This window comes from Phoca vitulina, unplaced genomic scaffold, assembly GCF_004348235.1.
Source record: "Phoca vitulina isolate PV1807 unplaced genomic scaffold, GSC_HSeal_1.0 scaffold5, whole genome shotgun sequence".
NCBI lineage: Eukaryota > Metazoa > Chordata > Mammalia > Carnivora > Phocidae > Phoca > Phoca vitulina.
The window spans coordinates 66,091,438-66,116,106 of NW_022589708.1; the positions used below are offsets into that span (position 1 = coordinate 66,091,438).

Sequence of the window (24,669 nt, forward strand, 5' to 3'; positions counted from 1 at the left end):
ATTCCATTTACTAAGTGCTTTTTATTTTGTTATTCCAATCAATAATTTTTACAATAAATGTAATAATTAATTTCATCCCTGGAATGACCATGGGCTTTAGGGTTACATAGATCTAGATTCAAATCCTGTCCCCATTATTTAGTTATATAACACTGGGCCAGCTACTCAAATTTTCTGAGACTCACACTTCTTACGTGCAAAATGGAAAAAATAATACCTACTTTACAAAGTTATTAGAATGAAAATAAGAAAATATTAGATGTGAAGTATGCAGATGAATCTAAACAGAGATGCTGCCAATACAAAGCTGCACTCAATAAATATAAGCTTCTACCATACAAAATCTCAATAGTAATGCTTATATGAAAATGCAGACTAAAAATTGGGACCGTGTGTGTGTGTGTGTGTGTGTGTGTGTGTGTGTGTGTGTATGTGCATTTTTACTCAAGAGCCTATTAAAATCTTTTAAGTTTAATTTAGGTTGTTATGGCTTATGTAGTTTTTTTTCCAGTTTTACTGAGATATAACTGATATCCAGCATTATATAAGTTTAAGGTATACAGCATAATAATTTGACTTACGTATATTGTAAAACGATTACAGCAGTAAGTTTAGTCAACATCCATCATCTCATAGAGATATGAAAAAAGAGAAAAAAATGGTTTTGTTCTTTGTGATAAGAACGCTCAGTATCTAGTGTCTTAACTTTCATATATACCATATAGCAGTGTAAGCTATAGTCATCATGTTGTACATTATATCCCTGGTACTTATTTATCTTATAACTGAAAGTTTGCACGTTTTGATCACCTTCCTCCAATTCCCCCCTCCACCAACACCCTATAGCTGGTAACCACAAGTCTGATCTCTTTTTCTATGACTTTGTTTTCTTCTTTCTTTCTTTTTGGTTCCACATGTAAGTGAGATCATATAATATGTGTCTTTCTCTGTCTGACTTATTTCACTTAGCATAATGTGAGGTCCATCCATGTTTTTGCAAACAGCAGGATTTCCTTGTTCTTTTTCTTTATGGCTGAATAACATTCCATTTTATATATATATATATATATATATATATATATATATATATATATATATACATATCTCACTACATACCTATATATATAACACACAACTTGATCCATTCATTGATTGACGGACACGTAAGTTGTTTCCATGTTTTGGCTATTGTAAAGAATGCTGCTATGATCATGGGAGTGCAGATATCTTTTCAATATAGTGTTTTTGTTTCCCTCAAATATATTCCAGAATAGGAATTACTGAATCATATGGTATTTCTATTTTTAATTTTTTGAGGAACCTCCACACTATTTTCCATTAGTTGTACCATTTCCATTAGTTGTACAATTTCCATTGGCTGTACCAATTTACATTCTTACCAACAGTTGCTCAAGGGTTCCCTTTTCTCCACATTCTTGCCAGCATTTGTTCTCTCTTGTCTTCTTGATGATAGCCATCCTAACAGGTGTGAGGTGATAGCTCATTGTGGTTCTGATTTGCATTTCCCTAATGATTGGTAATGTTGAGCATCTTTTCATGTTGGCCATTCCTATATCATCTTAGGGAAAATTTCAATCAAGTCCTTTGCCCAGTTTTTAATTTAGCTATGTAGTTTAAGAAATTGAAAATATGACCCAAAAATATAAAATAAAGAAAAACTGTTTGTACATACTAAGTATTATTTAAAAACGTTAATTCTTGAATATGCATTTTTAAAGAGCTGTCAGATTCTAGTTCCTCCTCAGGACAAAATAAAGAGCAATAATATTAATTCAAAAGTGGAGAGGCAGAGCAAGATGGCTGAGGAGTAGGAGACCCGGATTTCGTCTGGTCTCAGGAATTCAGCTGGATAGGGATCAAACCATTCTGAACACCTACAAACTCAACAGGAGATCGAAGAAAAGAATAGCAACAACTCTCTGAACAGAAAAGTGACCACTTTCTGGAAGGTAGGACTTGCGAAGTGAATCCGAGGTGATACTCAGGAGGATAGACGGCGGGGGAGGGGGCCTCCGTGGGCCGCTTCTGGCAAGTGATAGAGCCGCAGAGCACAAAAACAGAACTTTTAGAAGTCTGCTAGGCTGAGGGACGTTGCTCCAGTGGCTAAGTGGGGGGTGGAACCCTCGTGGGACAGTGTGGTCTCAGGACCCTCGGGGTCACAGAAAGACCAGGGGTGCCTGAGTGTGGCAGAGCTCCCAGGGATTGGAGCGGGGAAGCCAGCTGCAGAGACGGAGCCCAGGCATGGGCTCTCAGCTCGGGGTTGCCATAAACTGTGATCCACGGCACAGTCGGGCCACTGCTCCTCCTGCAGGGACCCAACAAGTGGCAGATCCGGGGAGACTCACCTTCCTCCCCTGGGAGGAGAGGCATGGGAGCGCACCGCACGGATCTGCTGGGTTTGGAGACTCCACACGGGGTCGTGTGCCAGAGATAGAAATGCTCGGTCACAGGCCGGGTGAGTGCGGAGTGCGGCCGGAGACCAGGGAGACGGGAGTGACCGACTGCTTTTCTCTGGGGGCTCACTGAGAAGTGGGCCCGAGTTCTCGGCTCCTCCTGGGCGGAGATTGGGAGGCCCCATTTTCACTCTCGTCCTCCAAAGCTGTACGGAAAGCTTGCAGGGAACAAAAGCTCCCGAGAGCAAACAGGAGCAGATTACTTAGCCCGAGCCGGCAAGGGCGGGGCAATTCCGCCCCCCCGCAAAGACATTTGGGAACCACAGCAACAGTCTCCTCCCCCAGAAGATCAGCAAGAACAGCCAGCCAAGACCAAGTTTACCGATCAATGAGAACTGCAGAACTCCAGCGCTAGGGGAATACACATAGAATCCATGGCTTTTTTACCATGATTCTGTAGTCTTTCAAAGTTAATTTTATTTTAACTCTTTTTTTTTTTTTTTTGAATTTTTCTTTTTCCCTTTTTCAACCAACATCTTATCAATCCCTTTTTTAAAAAACATTTTTTATTTATCATTTTTAGAGTCATATTCTATCCCTTCATAGTAGTTACCCTTACTTTTGGCATATATATATAAGTTCTTCTCTCTTTAAAATTTTGAGATACAGTTTCTTCTAACAGATCAAAATATACCCTAAATCTCTAGTGTATGGCTTTGTTCTACTCCCCTGCCTGATCACATTCTCTCCCTTTTTTTTCTTTTTTTTTAAATCCTCTTCTTTCTTTTTTCAAACAACTTCTTATCAATTCCTTTTATAAAATTTTTTATAATTTTCATCTTTATAATCATATTCCATCCCTTCATCGTATCAACCCTTATTTTTGTACATATATAAGTTTTTATTTCTTTAAAATTTTGGAAGGCACTTTCTTCTAACAGACCAAAATACACCCAAAATCTAGTGTGTGGCACTGATCTATGCACCAGCCTGATTATATTTGATCATATTCTGTTTTTTTTTGTTTTGTTTTGTTCTGTTTTTGTTTCTTTTTATCTTTTCCTTTCTCTCTTTTTTCTTTTTTCTTTCTTTCCCTTTCTTTTCCCCCTGCTTCAGGTCTTTTCTGATTTGTTTAGAGTATATTTTCTGGGGACATTGTTACGCTGTTAGCATTTTGTTCTCTCATTCATCTCTTCTCCTCTGGACAAAATGACAAGACGGAAAAAATCACCTCAACAAAAAGAACAAGAGGTAGTACCGACTGCCAGGGACCTACTCAATATGGACATTAGTACGATGTCGGATCTAGAGTTCAGAATCATGACTTTAAAGATACTAGCTGGGCTTGAAAAAAGCATGGAAGTTATTAGAGAAACCCTCTCTGGAGAAATAAAAGAACTAAAATCTAACCAAGTTGAAATCAAAAAGGCTATTAATGAGGTGCAATCAAAAATGGGGGTGCTAACTGCTAGGATAGATGAGGCAGAAGAGAGAATCAGTGATATAGAAGAACAAATGATGGAAAATAAAGAAGCTGAGAAAAAGAGAGATAAACAACTACTGGATCACGAGGGCAGAATTCGAGAGATAAGCGAAACCTAAGACGAAACAACATTAGAATAATTGGGATCCCAGAAGAAGAAGAAAGAGAGAGAGGGACAGAAGGTATATTGGAGCAAATTATAACAGAGAACTTCCCTAATTTGGGGAAGGAAACGGGCATCAAAATCCAGGAGGCACAGAGAACCCCTCTCAAAATCAATAAAAATAGGCCAACACCCCGATATCTAACAGTAAAACTTACGAGTCTCAGAGACAAAAAGAAAATCCTGAAAGCAGCTCGGGAGAAGAGATATGTAACCTACAATGGTAGAAACATTAGATTGGCAACAGACCTATCCACAGAGACCTGGCAGGCCAGAAAGGGCTGGCATGATATATTCAGAGCACTAAACGAGAAAAATATGCAGCCAAGAATACTATATCCAGGTACGCTGTCATTGAAAATAGAAGGAGAGATAAAAAGCTTCCAGGACAAACAAAAACTAAAGGAATTTGCAAACACGAAACCAGCCCTATAAGAAATCTTGAAAGGGGTCCTCTAAGGAAAGAGAGAGCCTAAAAGCAACATAGACCAGAAAGGAACACAGACAATATACAGTAACAGTCACCTTACAAGCAATACAATGGCACTAAATTCCTATCTTTCAATAGTTACCCTGAATGTAAATGGGCTAATTGCCCCAATCAAAAGACACAGGCTATCAGATTGGATTAAAAAACAAGACCCATTGATATGCTGTCTGCAAGAGACTCAATTTTAGACCCAAAGACACCTCCAGATTGAAAGTGAGGTGGTGGAAAACAATTTACCATGCTAATGGACACCAAAAGAAAGCTGGGGTGGCAATCCTTATATCAGACAAATTAGATTTTAAACCAAAGACTGTAATAAGAGATGAGGAAGGACACTATATCCTACTTAAAGGGTCTATCCAACAAGAAGATCTAACAATTGTAAATACCTATGCCCCTAACATGGGAGCAGCCAATTACATAAGGCAATTAATAACAAAAGCAAAGAAACACATCGACAACAATACAATAATAGTGGGGGACTTTAACACCCCCCTCACTGAAAGGGACAGATCATCTAAGCAAAAGATCAACAAGGAAATAAAGACTTTAAATGACACACTGGATCAAATGGACTTCACAGACATATTCAGAACATTCCATCACAAAGTAACAGAATACACATTCTTCTCTAGTGCCCATGGAACATTCTCCAGAATTGATCACATCCTAGGTCATAAATCAGGTCTCAACTGGTACCAAAAGACTGGGATCATTCCCTGTATATTTTCAGACCACAATGCTTTGAAACTAGAACTCAATCACAAGAGGAAAGTCGGAAAGAACTCAAATACATGGAGGCTAAAGAGCATCCTACTAAAGAATGAATGGGTCAACCAGGAAATTAAAGAAGAATTAAAAAAATTCATGGAAACAACTGAAAATGAAAACACAACTGTTCAAAATCTTTGGGATGCAGCAAAAGCAGTCCTCAGAGGAAAGTATATAGCAATACAAGCCTTTCTCAAGAAACAAGAAAGGTCTCAAATACACAACCTAACCCTACACCTAAAGGAGCTGGAGAAAGAACAGCAAATAAAGCATAAACCCAGCAGGAGAAGAGAAATAATAAAGATCAGAGCAGAAATCAATGAAATATAGAAACCAAAAGAACAGTAGAACAGATCAACGAAACTAGGATCTGGTTCTTTGAAAGAATTAACAAGATTGATAAACCCCTGGCCAGACTTATCAAAAAGAAAAGAGAAAGGACCCAAATCAACAAAATCATGAATGAAAGAGGAGAGATCACAACCAACACCAAAGAAATACAAACAATTTTAAGAACATATTATGAGCAACTCTATGCCAGCAAATTAGATAACCTGGAAGAAATGGATGCATTGCTAGAGATGTATCAACTACCAAAACTGAACCAGGAAGAAATAGAAAACCTGAACAGACCTATAACCACTAAGGAAATTGAAGCAGTCATCAAAAATCTCCCAACAAACAAAAGCCCAGGGCCAGATGGCTTCCCAGCAGAATTCTACCAAACATTTAAAGAAGAATTAATACCTATTCTTCTGAAACTGTTCCAAAAATAGAAATGGAAGGAAAACTTCCAAACTCATTTTATGAGGCCACCATTACCTTGATCCCAAAACTGACAAAGACCCCATCAAAAAGGAGAATTACAGACCAATATCCTTGATGAACATGGATGCAAAAATTCTCACCAAAATACTAGTCAATAGGATCCAACAGTACATTAAAAGGATTATTCACCACGACCAAGTGGGATTTATTCCAGGGCTGCAAGGTTGGTTCAACATCCGCAAATCAATCAATGTGATACAATACATTAACAAAAGAAAGAACAAGAATCATATGATCCTCTCAGTAGATGCAGAAAAAGCATTTGACAAAGTACAGCATCCTTTCTTGATCAAAACTCTTCAGAGTATAGGGATAGAGGGTACATACCTCAATATCATAAAAGCCATCTATGAAAAACCCACAGCGAATATCATTCTCAATGGGGAAAATCTGAGAGCTTTCCCCCTAAGGTCAGGAACGCGGCAGGGATGTCCACCATCACCACTGCTATTCAACATAGTATTAGAAGTCCTAGCCACAGCAATCAGACAAGAAAAAGAAATCAAAGGCATCCAAATCAGCAAAGAAGAAGTCAAACTCTCACTCTTTGCAGATGATATGATACTTTATGTGGAAAACCCAAAAGACTCCACCCCAAAACTGCTAGAACTCATACAGGAATTCAGCGAAGTGGCAGGATATAAAATCAATGCACAGAAATCAGTGGCATTCCTATACACCAACAACAAGACAGAAGAAAGAGAAATTAAGGAGTCAATCCCATTTACAACTGCACCGAAAACCATAAGATACCTAGGAATAAATCTAACCAAAGAGGCAAAGGATCTGTACTCAGAAAACTATAAAATACTCATGAAACAAAATGAGGAAGACACAAAGAAATGGAAAAACGTTCCATGCTCATGGATTGGAAGAACAAATATTGTGAAGATGTCAATGCTACCTAGAGCAGTCTACACATTCAATGCAATCCCCATCAAAATACCATCCACTTTTTTCAAAGAAATGGAACAAATAATCCTAAAATTTGTATGGAACCAGAAAAGGCCCCGAATAGCCAGAGGAATGTTGAAAAAGAAAAGCAAAGCTGGCGGCATCACAATTCTGGACTTCCAGCTCTATTACAAAGCTGTCATCATCAAGACAGTATGGTACTGGCACAAAAACAGACACATAGGTCAATGGAACAGAATAGAGAGCCCAGAAATGGACCCTCAACTCTATGGTCAACTAATCTTTGACAATGCAGGAAAGAATGTCCAATGGAAAAAAGACAGTGTCTTCAACAAATGGTGTTGGGAAAATTGGACAGCCACATGCAGAAGAATGAAACTGGACCATTTCTTTACACCACACACAAAAATAGACTCCAAATGGTTGAAAGACCTCAGTGTGAGACAGGAGTCCATCAAAATTCTAAAGGAGAACACAGGCAGCAACCTCTTCGACCTCAGCTGCAGCAACTTCTTCCTAGAAACATCACCAAAGGCAAGGGAAGCAAGGGCAAAAATGAACTATTGGGACCTCATCAAGATAAAAAGCTTTTGCACAGCAAAAGAAACAGTCAACAAAACCAAAAGACAACCAACAGAATGGGAGAAGATATTTGCAAATGACATATCAGATAAAGGGCTAGTATCCAAAATCTATAAAGAACTCATCAAACTCAACACCGAAAGAACAAAGAATCCAATCAAGAAATGGGCAGAAGACATGAACAGACATTTTTCCAAAGAAGACATCCAAATGGCCAACAGACATGTGAAAAAGTGCTCAACATCGCTCGGCATTAGGGAAATCCAAATCAAAACCTCAATGAGATACCACCTCACACCAGTCAGAATGGCTAAAATTAACAAGTCAGGAAACGACAGATGTTGGTGGGGATGCAGAGAAAGGGGAACCCTCCTACACTGCTGGTGGGAATGCAAGCTGGTGCAACCACTCTGGAAAACAGTATGGAGGTTCCTCAAAAAGTTGAAAACAGAGCTACCATACGATCCAGCAATTGCACTACTGGGTATTTACCCCAAAGATACAAATGTAGGGATCCAAAGGGGTATGTGCACCCTGATGTTTACAGCAGCAATGTCCACAATAGCCAAAATGTGGAAAGAGCCAAGATGTCCATCGACAGATGAATGGGGATAAAGAAGATGTGGTATACCATGGAATATTATGCAGTCATCAAAAGGAATGAGATCTTGCCATTTGCAACGATGTGGATGGAACTGGAGGGTGTTATGCTGAGCGAAATAAGTCAATCAGAGAAAGACATGTATCATACAACCTCACTGATATGAGGAATTCTTAATCTCAGGAAACAAACGGAGGGTTGCTGGAGTGGTAGGGGGTGGGAGGGATGGGGTGGCTGGGTGATAGACATTGGGGAGGGTATGTGCTATGGTGAGTGCTGTGAATTGTGCAAGACTGCTGAATCACAGATCTGTACCTCTGAAACAAATAATGCAATATATGTTAAGAAAAAAAGAAAAAGAAGAAGATAGTAGGAGGGGAAGAATGAAGGGGGGGAAATCGGAGGGGGAGACGAACCATGAGAGATGATGGACTCTGAAAAACAAACTGAGGATGCTGGGGGGGGGTGGGAGGATGGGTTAGCCTGGTGATGGGTATTAAAGAGGGTACGTTCTGCATGTGGTACTGGGTGTTACACAGAAACAATGAATCATGGAACAGTACATCAAAAACTAATGATGTAATGTATGGTGATTAACATAACAATAAAAAAGTAAAAAAATTATTAATTCAAAAGCTAAAATATGTTAAAGCCAGCATGAAGAAAGAAGTAAAAGGAGTTTTATGTTAAAATTCAATATTTTCTTGGTAAAACAGCAAGTATAATTATAGGAATGAAATTCCTTCAGATTTAACATATATTTAATAACACGATGTAACTGTAAGTACCATTTAATCCCTCCACTTAGGAAGCTACAAATCTACTAGAAGAGACGTGTATCCACACAACTATAAAATATTAAGTGGTGTATCATAGGTAATTGCAATACAGATAATAACAAGATAGGAGGAGGTACGGTTAAGAAAAATAGAGAAAGCCAGGGAATGTCATAGGGTGACATTTGAACTCAGCTATAAATGGAGTGACCATACTTCCCTATTACTCCCAGTATGTCTTTTTAAAGCAGCCAGACTGATCTTTTAAAACATAAATCAGATCGTGTTACTCTTCTGCTCAAAACCTTTCATTGCTTTTTATGCCACTTAGGATAAAGTCACAAATCCTTAACATGATCTACAAGACTTTAAATCATTCGGCTTATATGTTACTCTCCAGCCTTATCTCAAGGCATTATCCCCATCGCTCACTAAGCTCTAGACATACTAGCCTCTTTTCCATTCATTTTATTATTTCTAAGCTCTGAGTCTTTGTAATATTTCTCTCTTGAATGTTCTACACCCCATCCGCTGTGATGATTCCCTGCTCATTCTTTAGCTCAAACAGAACTTCTTCAAAGAAATCTTCCCTGACTCCCTAATTTAACATGAAGTTCCTCTGTTATACCCTCTCCTTCAGAGTATCCTGTAGTTTTCTTTCTTAGTAATTGCCAGAGTTTGTATTTACATCTTTTATTTCTATAATCACTTGTTTTGTTAAATATTAGTCACTTCTATTTGACTATTATGAACTAAGTGAGGGCAGGGAGTAAGTCTACTTTACCATGATACTAACAAGAGTTATCTGTTCATTAAATTAATAAAATCAATAAATTATAGCTATATATTACAAGTTAGAGGGTTCTGGGAACGCTCTTTTCATGGTTTGATGGCTGATGGGAAATTACTTTAAAAAGGCTCTTTGGAAGGAGAAGAATAAAGTGGGAGGACTGACGCTACTTGACTCAAAACTACCATAAAGCCACATTAACCAAGACAGTATGGTATTGCTGAAAGAATAGACAAATAGGTCAATGGAACAGAGAACCCAGAAATAGACTACAGACTTTACATCCTTCAAAAGAATTAGCTAAAACTGGATCACAGACCTAAATGTAAAATGCAAAACCATAAAACTCCTAGAAGAGAAAACCTAAGTGACTTTGGGTACAGTGGTGCCTTTTTAGACACAACACCAAAGATATTATCCATGAAATAAACAACAAAAGCCGGACTTCATTAACATTAATAACTTCTGCACTACAAAAGACACTATCAAGAGAATGAAAAGACAAGCCACAGACGGGGAGAAAATATTTGCAAAAGACACATCTGATAAGGGACAGTTATGCAAAATACATGAAGAACTCTTAAAACTCAATAATATAAAAGCAAATAACCTGGTTAAAAAATAGGTCAAAGATTTAACAGGCACCTCACCAAAGAAGATGTACATATGGAAAATAAGCACATGAAATGGTGTTCCACATCATATGTCATCAGGAATATGCAAATCAAAACAATGAGATACCACTACTTTACCTATTAGAATGGCTAAAATCTGGAACACTGACAATACCCAATGCTGGCAAGGAGGTAGAACAACAGAATTTCTCATACATTGGTAGTGAGAATGCAAAATGTTATAGCCACTTGGAAGACACTCTGGTGGTTTCTACAGAACTAAACATACTCTTACCATACCGTTCATCAATCATGCTTTTTAGTATTTACCCAAAGGTGCTAAAAACCAGTGTCCACAAAAAAACCTGCCCATGGATGTTTACAGCAGCTTTATTCATAACTGCCAAAACTTGGAAGCAACCAAGATACTCCATAAGATATTATAATGATGGATACATGTCACCATCTATTTGTCCCAACCCATAGAATGTACAACACCAAGAGTGAGCCCTCAGGTGGACTACAGACCTTGGGTGATTATGTTATGCTGTGTCAAGGTAGGTTCAGTCTTGGTTAAAAAAATGTACCATTTGGGGGGCACCTGGGTGGCTCAGTCGGTTAAGCGTCTGCCTTCGGCTCAGGTCATGATCCCGGAGTCCTGGGATTGAGCCCCGCATCGGGCTCCCTGTTCGGCGGGAAGCCTGCTTCTCCTTCTCCCTCTCCCACTCCCCCTGCTTGTGTTCCCTCTCTCGCTGTGTCTCTCTCTGTCAAATAAATCAATAAAATCTTTAAAAAAAAAAAAATGTACCATTTGGGTGAATGACCTTGATTATGGGAGAGGGTATACATGTGTGTTGGGAGAGGATATAAGGGAAATCTCTGTTGTAAGTCTAAAACTGCTCTAAAAAAAATAAGGTCTTTTTAAAAAGGCTCTTTTCAAAGAGCTAACAAAAAAGAAAAGAGACTAACAAATATGAGAAGTCTACTCTGTGTTAGACACTGTTAATCATTTTGCATATAATACTTCATTTTACCATTTAAATAACCCAATGAAATAGGAATTGTTCATCTCACTTTCCAGATGAACCTGAGCTTTGGTTTTATGCAGGGATGAGTACTTTTTGTCATTTAATAAAATGATTTCATTTAAAATATAAAATTGTCCCAGACAATAGACTAATTTATTTTTCCATTCCATCACCAGTATCTCTATAAAAAAGGGTATACATCAAGTATTCATTTATTAATTTATTCAGTGGATATTTATTTAGCAACAGGTATCAGGCATTATTCTAGGTGCAAGGTATACTACTGTAGACAAAAGAGAGAAAAATCCCTTCCATTATGGAGCTTGTGTTCTGGTGGGAGACAAAATAATACAACTGATACATAAGTAAAGTATATAATATGTAAGATAGTAATAAATGTTGGAAAAGGAAAAATAAAGCAGAGAAATACAATATAAAATACTTGGGGGGGGAGAAGTAGCTACAGATGACTTTAATTTAATTTAATTCAAAATCTTTAATTTTGAATTAAAACTGGAAGAAAGTGGGAGAGGTACCTGCATAGATTGTTTGGGAGAAAGCATTCCAAGTAGAATAAGCATGTCCTGAAAGCCTGAAAAACAGCAAAAAGCCACAGTGACTGGAATAAAATGAGCCAGGGGAGAGTAGCAGGAGAGGAGGTCAAAGAGTTAACAAAGATCATACCCTTCTCATCCCATGGCTCACTCCACTGCAGCCATACTGGTCTCTGCCTGCTCTTGGATAGGCCAAGCCCCTCCTTCTTTTGCAGGCTGTTTCCTCCACTTGATATGCTCAGACAGTTCTTTACCCAAGTGGTTCTTTATCAGAATGGACTTCTCTGACCACTCTATCAAAAATAGCGCACTCTGTCCTTGCTGGTCATTGTAAGGATTTTAACTTTCAGTGACACAGGAAACTTCTGGAGCAACACCGTCCAATGGAACTTTGTGCAATAATGGAAATGTTCTGTGCTGTCTAATATGCTAGCCACCAACCACATGTGGATACTGAGTACCTGAAAGGTGACACTACATTTTTAATTAAATTTAATTTTATTAAATTTCAATAGCTACATGTGACTAGTGGTTACCATCTTGCACAGCACAGCTCTCGGGGTTTCTGAGCAGAGGAGCAAAAGGATCCACATTTTAATAAACGTCACCCAGGCTGTCGTGTTGAGAATGGCCTTTAAGAGAATCAAGGCAGAAGCAGGAAGACTATAGAAAATGCTGCCGGGACAAGTCAAGTGAGAAATGATGGCAATATTTTGGATCAAGGGGATAGCAAAGCTAATGTGCTGGATATATTTTGTAGCAGAGTCAGTAAGATGTGCTGCAGGGCTCAATGTGTGATGTATTAGGAGCAGTTAGGATAAAAGCAACATTTATGGCCTGGGCAACTTTAAGAATGGAGTTGCCCTCGGCTGAGAGGGATATTGTTTGGGAGAAAGTCTTAGGAGCTGTTTTGTCATCTGAAGTATGGTATCTAAGTAGAAGACGCCAAGTAGGTAGAGGGATATACAGGTCTGGGGGTAAGCGAAAGATCCGGACTAGGGATAATAAATTGGGGAGTTATCAACATAGTCGCTGTATTTTTAAGCCATGAGATTAGTAAAAATTACCTAGAGAGCGAATAAGACAAAAAAGAGAAGCAATCTAATGACTGAGCTTATTAATTAGTCAAATACTAAGTAAGACTATAGAGAACAAAACCTATTCTTAAAGATTTATTAGAGTTCAGTGACCTATTTAGGGAAGGATGGTAACAGAAAGATTGTGTGTTTTTAGTTAGTCAGCACTGGGAATTAATGTGCAGAAAAGAAGAGAAGCTACCTTTATGTCTAAGGGGTCCTGCTGCCAGTCTTTCTGTCAATCTCTAATGAAAGCCAGTAAAGGATCAGCTGAGCAGAGGATACACTTGACACATGACTGCTGTTATGGAGGTGACTTAACTATTCTAATTACATGATGAAGTAATTAAGACCTCAAACTCACGTACATCTTTATACACCGAAGGCAATATTCTGAGTCATATCAGCTGAATTATTAGCAATATTACGTTACAGTCCTGATTGTATATAACTAAGTAGATAAATCCAATTCAGAGGATACAAAAAGAGAGACAAGGTCTATAGGTGGGCAAAATGCTCATGTTATTGCTACCATGTATGATGTTAAACTTTACGTGTCAAGTTGACTAGGCTACGGTGCTCAGTTGTTTAGTCAAATAATAGTCTAGATGTTGCCGCACAGGTATTTCCTAGATGTGATTAACATCAACAATCACTGGACTTTAAATAAAAGATAAAATGTGGGTGGACCTCATCCAATTAGCCGAAGGATTTAAAAAAACAAAACAAAATAAATCTTGAGGTTAATCGGAGAAGGACTCCTGTGTCAGGGCTATAGCAAAAATCATGCCTTAGTTTCCAGCCTGCCACCCTATCCTACAGATTTCAGACTTACCAGCCCTCATAATCATGTGAGCCAATTCCTTAAAATAAATCTACATCTCTATCTATATCAATACCTGTACCTACATGTCTATCTATGTCACATATATCCCGTTGCTTCTGTTTTTCTGTTTTTTTCTGGAGAACCCTGACTGAAACACCGTCTCTCCTTGTACAAGCTGTGTGATACTATGTAAATTTTTATTTAACCTCTGAAAGCTCCAGTTTCCTCAATATAATATGGAACACATTTGAGTACCAACCTAAATAGAGATGTTCTGAAGGTTAAATGAAATAATTCATGTAAAGTTCTTAGTATGATGCCTGGCAAACAATAAATCTTCTTAAATAAAAGCTAGATGTCACAGTATTAGTATTATTATAAGAAACAAATATTGAGTGTTGATTATTTTTAAAGTCATTAAGTTATAATTTTACCTTAAATACAAAAATTATAGATTTACCAAGTCTATCTCACACCTGAAATACCAGGAGAGATGGTCAAACAGTATTATGGTCATATTCTAGATGTTCTTCCCTAACTAACAGAATTATTTCTATCAGAATTCTTCTTAGTAGTGTCCTGCTCACAATTAACTAACCCCTAAACTCTGCCAGAGACTTAAAAACATTTAATAGGATCAAATAAAATAGAGATCTAAAAATGAACCTTAGCAATTGAAATATAGTGACTGCCTCACTATTATTTTTCTAGAAAGCTTCATTGTGTAGAGGAAAAAAAACAAAACAATTTTATGTCCACAAAACTTTAGCAAGGAGAACATCTCTAATTCATAAACAACCGATTTTGGTTTTACTTCTACTATGATATCATAAATGCCCTAATCTGCAATGAAAATCTTTCATAAGAAAGACTGAATAAAAAAATATGGAAGAAGAGTTTTAAAAAGAATGTGTTACCTCTCCATAGTAAATGCTTATATTATTACCTGTTTATAAGAAAAATTAAGAATGATATAAATTTAATAAGTAGGTAGACTCTTGAAAGATGAAAAAAAAGAGCCAATTCTTAAAATTCACATACATCATATAAGAGATAGTAGCCTAAAATACTTGCCTAATTTTTTTTTTGTATTACATATTACTATTAAATTAGAAATGACTTCCATTGGAGCTTCTGTTAGAAGTTTAGATTTTCTTCTAAAGGATTCTAAAGAAGAATTACTAAAGGTATCAGGGAAAAATTCAAGTAATTTTTATGCTTTAAATCATATTTTCTACATAATTTTAAAGTTTATAATCTTTAACTTCTATTATAAATAACCTGTGACTTATTATTTACTTGTAAATTTGTGAAACTCACCTATGAGAAACTGCTCCCCAAGCGCCATGCTTATTTGTGAGAATGTTAAGGATCTTCTGTTTCAGTTGGTTTGCTGTAACGTGATCTCGATGTTTAGCAGCACTTATGAGATGATCACACATCTTTTCTTCCTCTCTTCTATCAGCAGCATACTGGGCACACTGCGACTACAAAAAATATACAAACAATGCATAATATTTAACAATGTATAACTTTTGCTGTGTCAAAGTAAGGAATGATATCTGACTTTAAGTTAAAGGGTAGTAACAATTCAATTTTAAAAACTCAGATAATACAATCTTGTGAAAATTTAATTAAAAAATTTTTTTTAAAGTAAAAAAAAATATAGTCACTACACTCACTTTTCAAACTTGCAAAAATGTGTTCTATGTGCTTATACATAAAAGTATATGGAAAATAATTTGGATGATGTTATATAAAGTAATTAATAATGTTTAAGGCTCTTAAAATTCCGAGAGTCTGATTTTAAAAGTAATCATTTTAGAATGGTTTAGTAAAAATGTGAATCTAATTATTTTAACCAATATGGTATATGCCACACTTAAAATGAGAATTACATTCTTGATAATTATATAGAGTTCCAAAACTTGCCATTTAATTTATAGTTTTCCATTTCATGAATGGCAATGTGGTGTACAAGGAAAAGCAATGATTTAGGAATTTAGTCTTGTTTTTTATCCCACACTTTATGAAAATTCTTTTATTTCCCCATCATACTCAGGTTCATATTTTTAAAATGAGAAGCTAAAGTTTTCTCTATAATCTCTCCCAACTTTAGAATTTAATGTGTTCAAAGGTTCCCATGATAACAACTATCTTATTCTTATCTTTCCTAATAATCAGTTGTTCTGTCCGCTGTCCGCATTCATGCTCACCGGTATCAGCAACATAGCTAATCGGTATCGGTCTCACTGTGTATCAAAAAGGTTCAATATGAACACGAAGATGAACATCTCTTTAATTATAAGTTTGATTTTTTTGTATAATAATTTTTATGTAGGGTGGACTGACCGTAAATTCTAACATTACCAAGTATGTAATATGAGTCATATAACTAGAAGAAAAAAAGTCTCACATCTAAAAATACATGTAATTAGTTCACATCCATCTTTACTGTATAAAAATTTGTTTCATGGAAGGTATTTGAACATATCCCTGAAGTCTACCTATTGATACAGAGTACTACCACAAGTCATCTCTTTCAGAGAAATAACCCTACAGTAATCTAAGAAGGATTAATTCATTTTCCAATTTATCTTTTTGTACAGGGAATCACCAATTAGTACAATGATCTGCCTCCATAATGAGGTTAATATTTCATTAGCTCATTGGAGAGCAAAATTAAATTTTCATTTTTCTTCCTTAACAATTACAATGGTTAACTAAAAAAAACTTAACTGTGAAGTACCCATCTCAAATTAAATATACTTTATCTCTTAATTACAGGCTTACACGGGAGACAGAGAAATTCCCCCAAAAAGTCCTAGTAAAATGTCATGGCTTTTACAAAATCTTTTATAATTTAAAAGTGGTGTTTGGTAAACCACACAGGCATGCACACACACACACACAGTCAATGCACTTACCAATATAGCTCTAACTTAAAAAGAACAACTTTGAACATTTCAGTTAAAAAATCAATATATATCCATTAAATAACAATGATAGTACTCTCAAAATTTGACTTATGTTAGTATTTTTATTTTATATTTACATAATCTAAAAAGCACTGAGTCTTCATGTCCACTTCATAGCCTCTTATCACTCTTAGCCATGCATCCTCAGTAGGAACGATCTCATCCCCAGGGGGTAAAAAGTGGTGTTGGGGGTGTGAAAAAATCACATTCCTTTTATGTATAAAGCACAGACGTATATATAGTACACAAACAGATATGCAGCATATTGTAGAAATAAAATTTTACTGGAAGAGGGAGATTAGAATGAAAATTGTCTAAAAAGATTCCTTGGGGGGGCACTAATGAAAAAAAAGGCTGAGAAACCCTGCCCTTAGCTTAATTTCATCTTGGCTAAATATGTGTTAAAATTCGTAACTAATATCTAGCTGCTTGAAAATCTATTTTAAATATTTTCACATGACAAATATTGATCTTATATCCCCACAAAATATCTTGATTTTCTTAGTAGAAATATGAATGATTCAAAACTCATCCTGCAGGGGATTCAGCTAATATTCTAAATCTTATTTACTAACAGAAGTCAATAGTTAATTGAATATTCTTATTTTGTTTAGACTCCTGACATATCTCATATCTAAACATATGCTTCAAAGAACAGATAAGTCAAAACTTTCTTGACATCCAGATTATAGCAGGATAACTTGATAAATATCCAGAAGTATTTACTGTTGAAGGGATATGAAACTTCACATTGATAAACACCCAATTGTCAATGTACTTTTATCAAAGTTTAAAATATTTGGTATTTTTTTCAAAATAAGGTTGTTGCAATCTCATGTGACAAGTGTGTGCTGCCTCACCTGACAAATGAGGCAGAGGTTAAGAGTATGAGAGTGACAACAGTTATTTCTCTGTCTCATGCTTTTCAGCTAGCGAGGTCAGAGATTACTAGACCAAGGGCATCAACTTGCATGACGAAGAGAACTGGCTTACTGAGATAAAAACCTCATCAAAACTGAAATCTTGGGCTCTGATTTCCAGCCACACCACACTTGTTCACATGTTGCATCAGGAAAATAAACTGATGGTTATTTATTATTTTCAAGGCCACTGACAGTTCAACCTAAGCCAAATACCAGGTTACTTGAATATTTCTGAAACCAAGTTTTTTTGCAAATTGAATGAATTAAGTAATCACTATAATTAAAACACTGAAATCAATATATTGAACCGAGGCAATTAAAAAATGTCAAATAATTATTAACATGCTAGAAATATAAAAATATTTTTTATAAATCCTATTAGTATGGAATATACAATATTTCTTTTTTAAAAAATGATTTTATTTATTTATTTGAAAGAGAGAAACACAGCGAGAGAGGGAACACAAGCAGGGGGAGTGGGAGAAGGAGAAGCAGGATTCCTGGGAGCAGGGAGCCTGATGTGGGGCTCGATCCCAGGATTCCGGGATCATGACCTGAGCCAAAGGCAGAAGCTTAACGACTGAGCCACCCAGGCACCCCTACAGTATTCCATATACTTTAGTTTTTGCATATAAAATAGAAACGATACTTAATTTTTTCTTTTGTCAAGGTACTTAGGAGGAGTTTTAAATTATTATATTCTCAATATATGTATATATCTGCATGCATACCATATAATAGCAATGCTTCAATTGTCAATAAAATATTGATTATAACAATAAAACATGAACTGAAGTGATCTTTGGTCACTCTAAAGATGGATACATTAATAAATAATAAATTACTGAATATTTGGTAAAATAGTTTCTTCATATAACCACTTGTTACACCCATCTCTAGTGATGTATAAACTAGTTTAAAAATTACTAAAGTAACTGCATCATAAAATTTTATTTGCCTTTAAGAGTACATTAGAACAACTTCGGTCTACCAGAGGGTTAGGCACATGTAAGAAGAATCTCTGTATGCTGTAAATGAGGTAAAAATTAGTGCTCTGTGTTTGGCATTTACTAAAGCTTTAAAAAAAAAAAAAAAGAACTGAAATGACTTGAATGAAATTTTCCTTTTTAAAAAAACCTTCTTATGTAAGGTTATCATCAGTGATAGCTGACTTATAACAGAGAAGCAGAATTTAATCTGCCACCAAAACCTTACCTCAAACTCTGCATGTTTATGTACATCCTCAGCCCTCTGTCTGTTCAAAATAAACTCAGCTTCATTTGCAACACGAACTATATGGTCCTTCATAGCATGGCATAGTAATCTAAAAAGGAAGATACCTTTGAAATTATTATTCTTAATAACTTCAGTTAATACTACTTTTAAATAATCAAATTTCAGTATTTGAAATATTAATTATGGATAAAGTTACATTATGAAATTAAGATAGATGAAATTATAATTCAGACATTTGAAATACAGAAATATACCATAAAACTGTTACAACAATGCCTCTGTTAAGTACTGTGTGTCTTGTCAATGAATGATTCAGTTAATTTGATAAAGTTAGTTAAGGCAAAAAAAATCAAGTCTTTTTGACAGTGTTTTAAATGGTTAAAACAACAGAATTCATCACCTTTGGAGTAAATGGTGAAAACAACAGAATTCACTATCTTGGAAGTAAATTTTCACACAAACGCTAGATGGCCATGTATTAGGAAACCTATAAACTGAATTTTTAAACAATAGAAGTTATCTGAATATTCAAATTGTTTTTAAAAAGTGTAAGACATCCAGTGAAAAGCCTCACTTTATCACCTCACCACCTGATTTCCAACCTCATCAGGCACCTGTTGTATTAGTTTCTTGCATGTTTTCAGAGACTTTTAAAAATACATAAGAAAATACAAATATGTTTTCCCCCATATCCTTACACTATTATAGTATATTATACTATAATATAGTATTATTTTCTGTACCTAGCTTTTCTCACTTAGCAATATATCTTGAAGACCTTTTCTTATGTATACACAGGGAGCTTCTTCATACTTCTTTTATAGCATAGGGCAGAGGTTATTCAAAGATGGCTGCAACAGTATCTCCATCCCACATGCTCTTTCGCAGTGTGATGTTGTTATTGCTCCATCAAAAAGAGGAGTCATTTTCTGCTCCTCTTAGATCCACCTGTGACTTCCTGTGACCAACAGAATATAGCAGAAGTGATGTTTTGTGACTTCTGAGGCCAGGGCATAAGATGCCTTGTACCTTTTGCCCTTCTTTCTTGGAACTCTGTCTTCTAGAATCTGCTGCAATACTGAGAAAAGCTCACATTATGTAGACAGCCCGAGGAGGAGAATAGAGGACCTCAGGATCCAGGCCTAGATGAGTTCCCAGCCCAGAGCCAGCCTCCCAGGTGACTGAAATGCCAGACAACTTCACAGGGAGCAAAGGAACTGCTTAGCTGAGCCCAGTCAATGAGAATAATGAGAGATTTAAAAATGGGTCTTGGTTTAAACCACATGATGATGATGATGATGGTGATCAGGATGACGATGATCAAGGAAGAGAAGGAGGAGGAGAAGAAATCGACAACTGTCACCAAACCACTTATTGAGAGATAGGTAATAAAATAGGTAGTTTACACATAATATTTAATTCTCACAAGAAACCTCAGAGATATATATTATTTTCATTTTTAAACATAAGAAACCAAGGCTCAGAAAAATTAAGTTCTTTGCCTCAGATCGCAATTTAAAAAAAATTCTCATAATTTTATATTTTGCATTGCATCTTCATTAGCCAACAATATTTTTTGAAGTAAAACCTTTCATGTTAACTACTGCTCTCCTCCACTGTGGGCAATTCTAACATTAATTCTTGTCATTTTGTCAATTATAAACAGTGACTGGGCCTTTTCACATCTTCTAAAATGTTTTCTTTTGCAATAAGCAATTACCGTGTTAAAAATAATCAAAGGATATTTGAAGTTAACTCTAAGTCTTTTTGGGTTTTTCTTAAAGGGCAAACTTACAAAATAATGTCTGTTCTTTTACTTATATCATTTTAAGACTCAGTTCAAACACTCATCTCCATTCATGGTCCAGTTTTTCTCTACTTAGATTTTTAACAAGAGTGCTATTTTCAAGATTGCTATTCTTTATTTCTACTGCTCATTAATGAAATGAATTATCATTTTTTTCTTGCTCAAGTTGTTATAAATTTCAATCAGAATGGGAAAAGATTGAACCTCATTTTAACTTTTGTATATACTAAATAGCAACTCAAAGTAATTCTTCCTATATTGTTCACTACATTCTCTACCTATAGCAAACTTGTCTTCTTCACTGATAACTATGTATAAGCAAACAAAAAAATATTACTGGGTATCCTGATATTTCTATATTATTGCTTAATATAATTTGTAAAAGCTATATAACATGTCTTTGAAGTGAGTCTGACTGTATTGAATTTATTTCTTCACTGTAATGTATTAAGGTTGAATTACATAGCACTAAGTTTTAATATCTTTTCACCAAATTATGTGTAATATCTGTATGGCATCTTCTACAAAAAACAGCTAGTGAATGGTCTCTCTATTTCAAGGCAGTAATGTAGATACTGAATTCAACATAGTTCTCAGTAGAAATCTTTTCGCCCAAAGTTCATGTGTGGTCTGACATCATTGCTCCCTGATGAGATTTAAGTTAAATAATGGCTGTCATTCTCAGACCAGCAGGGACTTCCTGGCAGTATGACACAACTAAAATCTTGCATAACAGCAGGGTAAGTGGAAATATCACCTGAAAACATGCAGCAATAATCTCTCCAATTATACTTAAGAGGAACATAGGCATATTCCAATGGAAATATTTTCTAATTTTTAGCACAAAAGTTAATGATAATATAAATTATTCAAAGAACGAAAAGGTTAGGGGAATCTGTTAGAAGCCACAATACTTGTGAAAAAAGGCTCAGACTTCTCTATAATGTTGGAGGGTAAACGATCATACAGATAATCTTCAATTCACTGAGGGATGTAGAAAAATAAAAAAAGTCAAAGACTGTAACTTAAACTCTGAATATTAAGTTTTGTTGAAATCATTGGTCTATATTTGCTAGGCTGGCTTCAAAAGAGAAAAGAGATGTGAAATACTGGAATATTCTGTTCAATGGCTTTGTCTAGTGCATGAAAGCTGAAGAAAGCCAGGAGGAAATCTAATATGTGCAAATTAATGTGGATTACAAAACTTAAATAGATTAACAGAACACAGCAGGAAGGGAGAGGCTCTAGGTCTGGCTGGCTAATAGGTATGACTCCCAGGAGCAAAACAGTGGATTGGCATAGCAAAGAGGCACAGTGGCAAAGGAGGGGAGAGGGTGGGGAAGACTCTTGCCTCATAAACACCAGAGAAATTATATTAATTACCTGAAAGTCCATCCTCCTAGCTCTGACACTTATGAGTTCTATATCAACTAACATACTTATGAGCTACACATCAACTAACGTAGGTTACTTTACTTCCATAGAGAAAAAGAATCTTAGTTGACTCTTAGAATCATTCTGGGTAACTTCATTATCCACATGGAAAACCATTCCCCAGAGTAGCTCACAATTCCCTGTCCCTTTTTAAGGGGATCTAAAAATACCTCAATCTATGATTCCTTTAGAAACTTCAATTCTACCTCACTTCAGGAAATCACTCTACCAGCCCTAATTGGCTTCACTTCCTAAATCTTTAACCCCCAACAATCTACTTTCTGGTTGCAACCTCCTTACACTTACTGTTCTCTCTTGCCTTCATTTGTCCCTCCCCTGGACTCAGGCAAAAACAAGCTCTTGATTCTTCTAACTTGCAATTGTTTAATCCCTCTATGTTCTCTTAATCCTTCTTCCACTGCTCAGATTCACTTCTTTTCCCACCAAACTTGCCATCCCACAGTTCCATGTTGTAACTACTTTCTTGCTGGCACCTTCACTCAATTCCTATCTATCTGCCGCAATTGCTCAGGAAATATGTAACCCTAGATTAAGACATTGGTCTCCCTCTTCTGTCTTACATCTGGACTGTTGAGGAAAGCTCACAAAACCAAATTTCATTGAAGATGAAGTTTCTATTTCTTTTTTACAGCCAATTTCTTTTACTCATGTTTTGAGAGTCCACAGAAATATCTTCAGTGTCCTAACTTTATTCAATTAATTTTTTTCTTTATTTAAAAAAATACTGTATTTATTTGAATGTATGTTTATATTCATTTGGATATATATTTAACACATAAACACACACACATTTATTAACCACTCTGCTGCACTTTGTGTTTATCATTCTCTTGCCTCTTCATTGTTTTATTTAATATATGTATATGCCAAAATATGTTGTCCAGATTAACTTGTTTATAAATTTTAGAAATAAAGTGGCACGTTTTCTGCATTCTTTTCAGATTAAGAAAATCCTTCTCTGTTTCTAGTTTGCTAAGAATATTTTTTAAAAAATCATGAATGTTGAATTTTATTTGATGCATCTGAACCTACTGGGAGGATAGTAAGGATTTAATATGATAAATGAAAGACATTTTTAGGAATTTTAAAATGATGAACAACTTTGGCATTCCTGGGTTAACTTTCCCCCACCTCCCTCCCCTAGTTCTCCACTCCCACAGACATAGTATATCTTTATACATAGCTGGACTAGGTTCTGTTAATATTTTAATAAGGATTCACACATCTACATTCATAATGGAGACTGGCTTGTGGTTTTCCTTTCTCCCACACATCTTGTTCACTTTTGTAGTCAGGATTGAACAGGCCTCAAGAATGAGTTGAGAGCATTCCCTCTCTTTGTGTTCTCTAGCAGTTGGTCTATGGTTGGAATGGTGCTTTATTTGAACATTTGGTAGAATATACCTGTAAACTATTACTGTAGGAAGAATTTTTACTGATTAAATTTCCTTCATACTTAGAACTTTAGGGTTTTTTTACTTGTTATTCAATCTTTGGAAATTATATATTTTTTAGGAATTTTCCCATTTCATTAAAATTTTTATTTTTAATGGTAAAACATTTTGATAGCACTCTCATTATCTTTTCTAAATTTGTTTTATCTATAATTACGTTTCCTTTTTATTTCTGATGTTTATTTTTCTGTTTTGTTCTTAATCAATCTTGGGATAGTTTGCCTGTATTATTATTAAAGAAAAAATCTTTGTATTTGTTCATCTGTTCTATTGTATCTTATTTTTCTGTTTCAGTGATTTCTGTTCTGGTCTTTATGATTTGCAAGGTACCTGATATGAAATATGGACTCACAAATAATATATGGCTAAATGGATGAATGACTGAATGAATACATGAATGTGTTATGTGAGAAGGAGGGGCAAAGAAGAAATAGAATTTTAACGTTAAGGTAATTTCTTAGCACCAGGAAATTCTATAGTACATTTAGCACACAAAAAATGAGGTAAATAAAAAATACCGGATAACCCTAGGAATATCTATTACAGAACATTTTCTTCCTCATAGTATCTATATAATACAGGAAATGAATGAAATGTTCATCTTCATCTCTTTTTTTTTTTTTTAGAAAAAGAGAGGTGGGGGTAGAGGCAGAGGGAGAGGGAGAAAGAGATTATTAAGTAGGATCCATGCCCAACACAGAGCCCAACGCGGGGCTCCATCTTACAACTTTGAGATCACATCCTAAGCCAAAATCAAGAGTTGGATGCTTAACCAACTGAGCCACCCAGGCACTCTCAAGTGGTCTTCATCTTCTAATGTGAGCCTATTTTCCAAAGGAAATAGAAAAAAAAATCCCAATTTGTTCAATCCTATTTGTTCCTATTCTAAAACAGACAGAGATGTC

At 35.8% G+C, this 24,669-nt stretch overlaps 1 protein-coding gene across 11 annotated transcripts in view; it reads right to left on the reverse strand.

The window, feature by feature from the left end:
- Positions 1-24,669, reverse strand: part of NBEA (neurobeachin) — a 696,015-nt gene that overhangs the window by 290,286 nt on the left and 381,060 nt on the right. For all 11 annotated transcript variants that reach the window (XM_032403205.1, XM_032403204.1, XM_032403196.1 and 8 more), the window contains 2 exons: positions 19,028-19,136; positions 15,232-15,398 (listed from right to left, as the gene is read on the reverse strand). In XM_032403205.1, the coding sequence (XP_032259096.1) occupies positions 15,232-15,398; positions 19,028-19,136 (276 nt within the window). The remainder of the gene's footprint in view (positions 1-15,231; positions 15,399-19,027; positions 19,137-24,669) is intronic.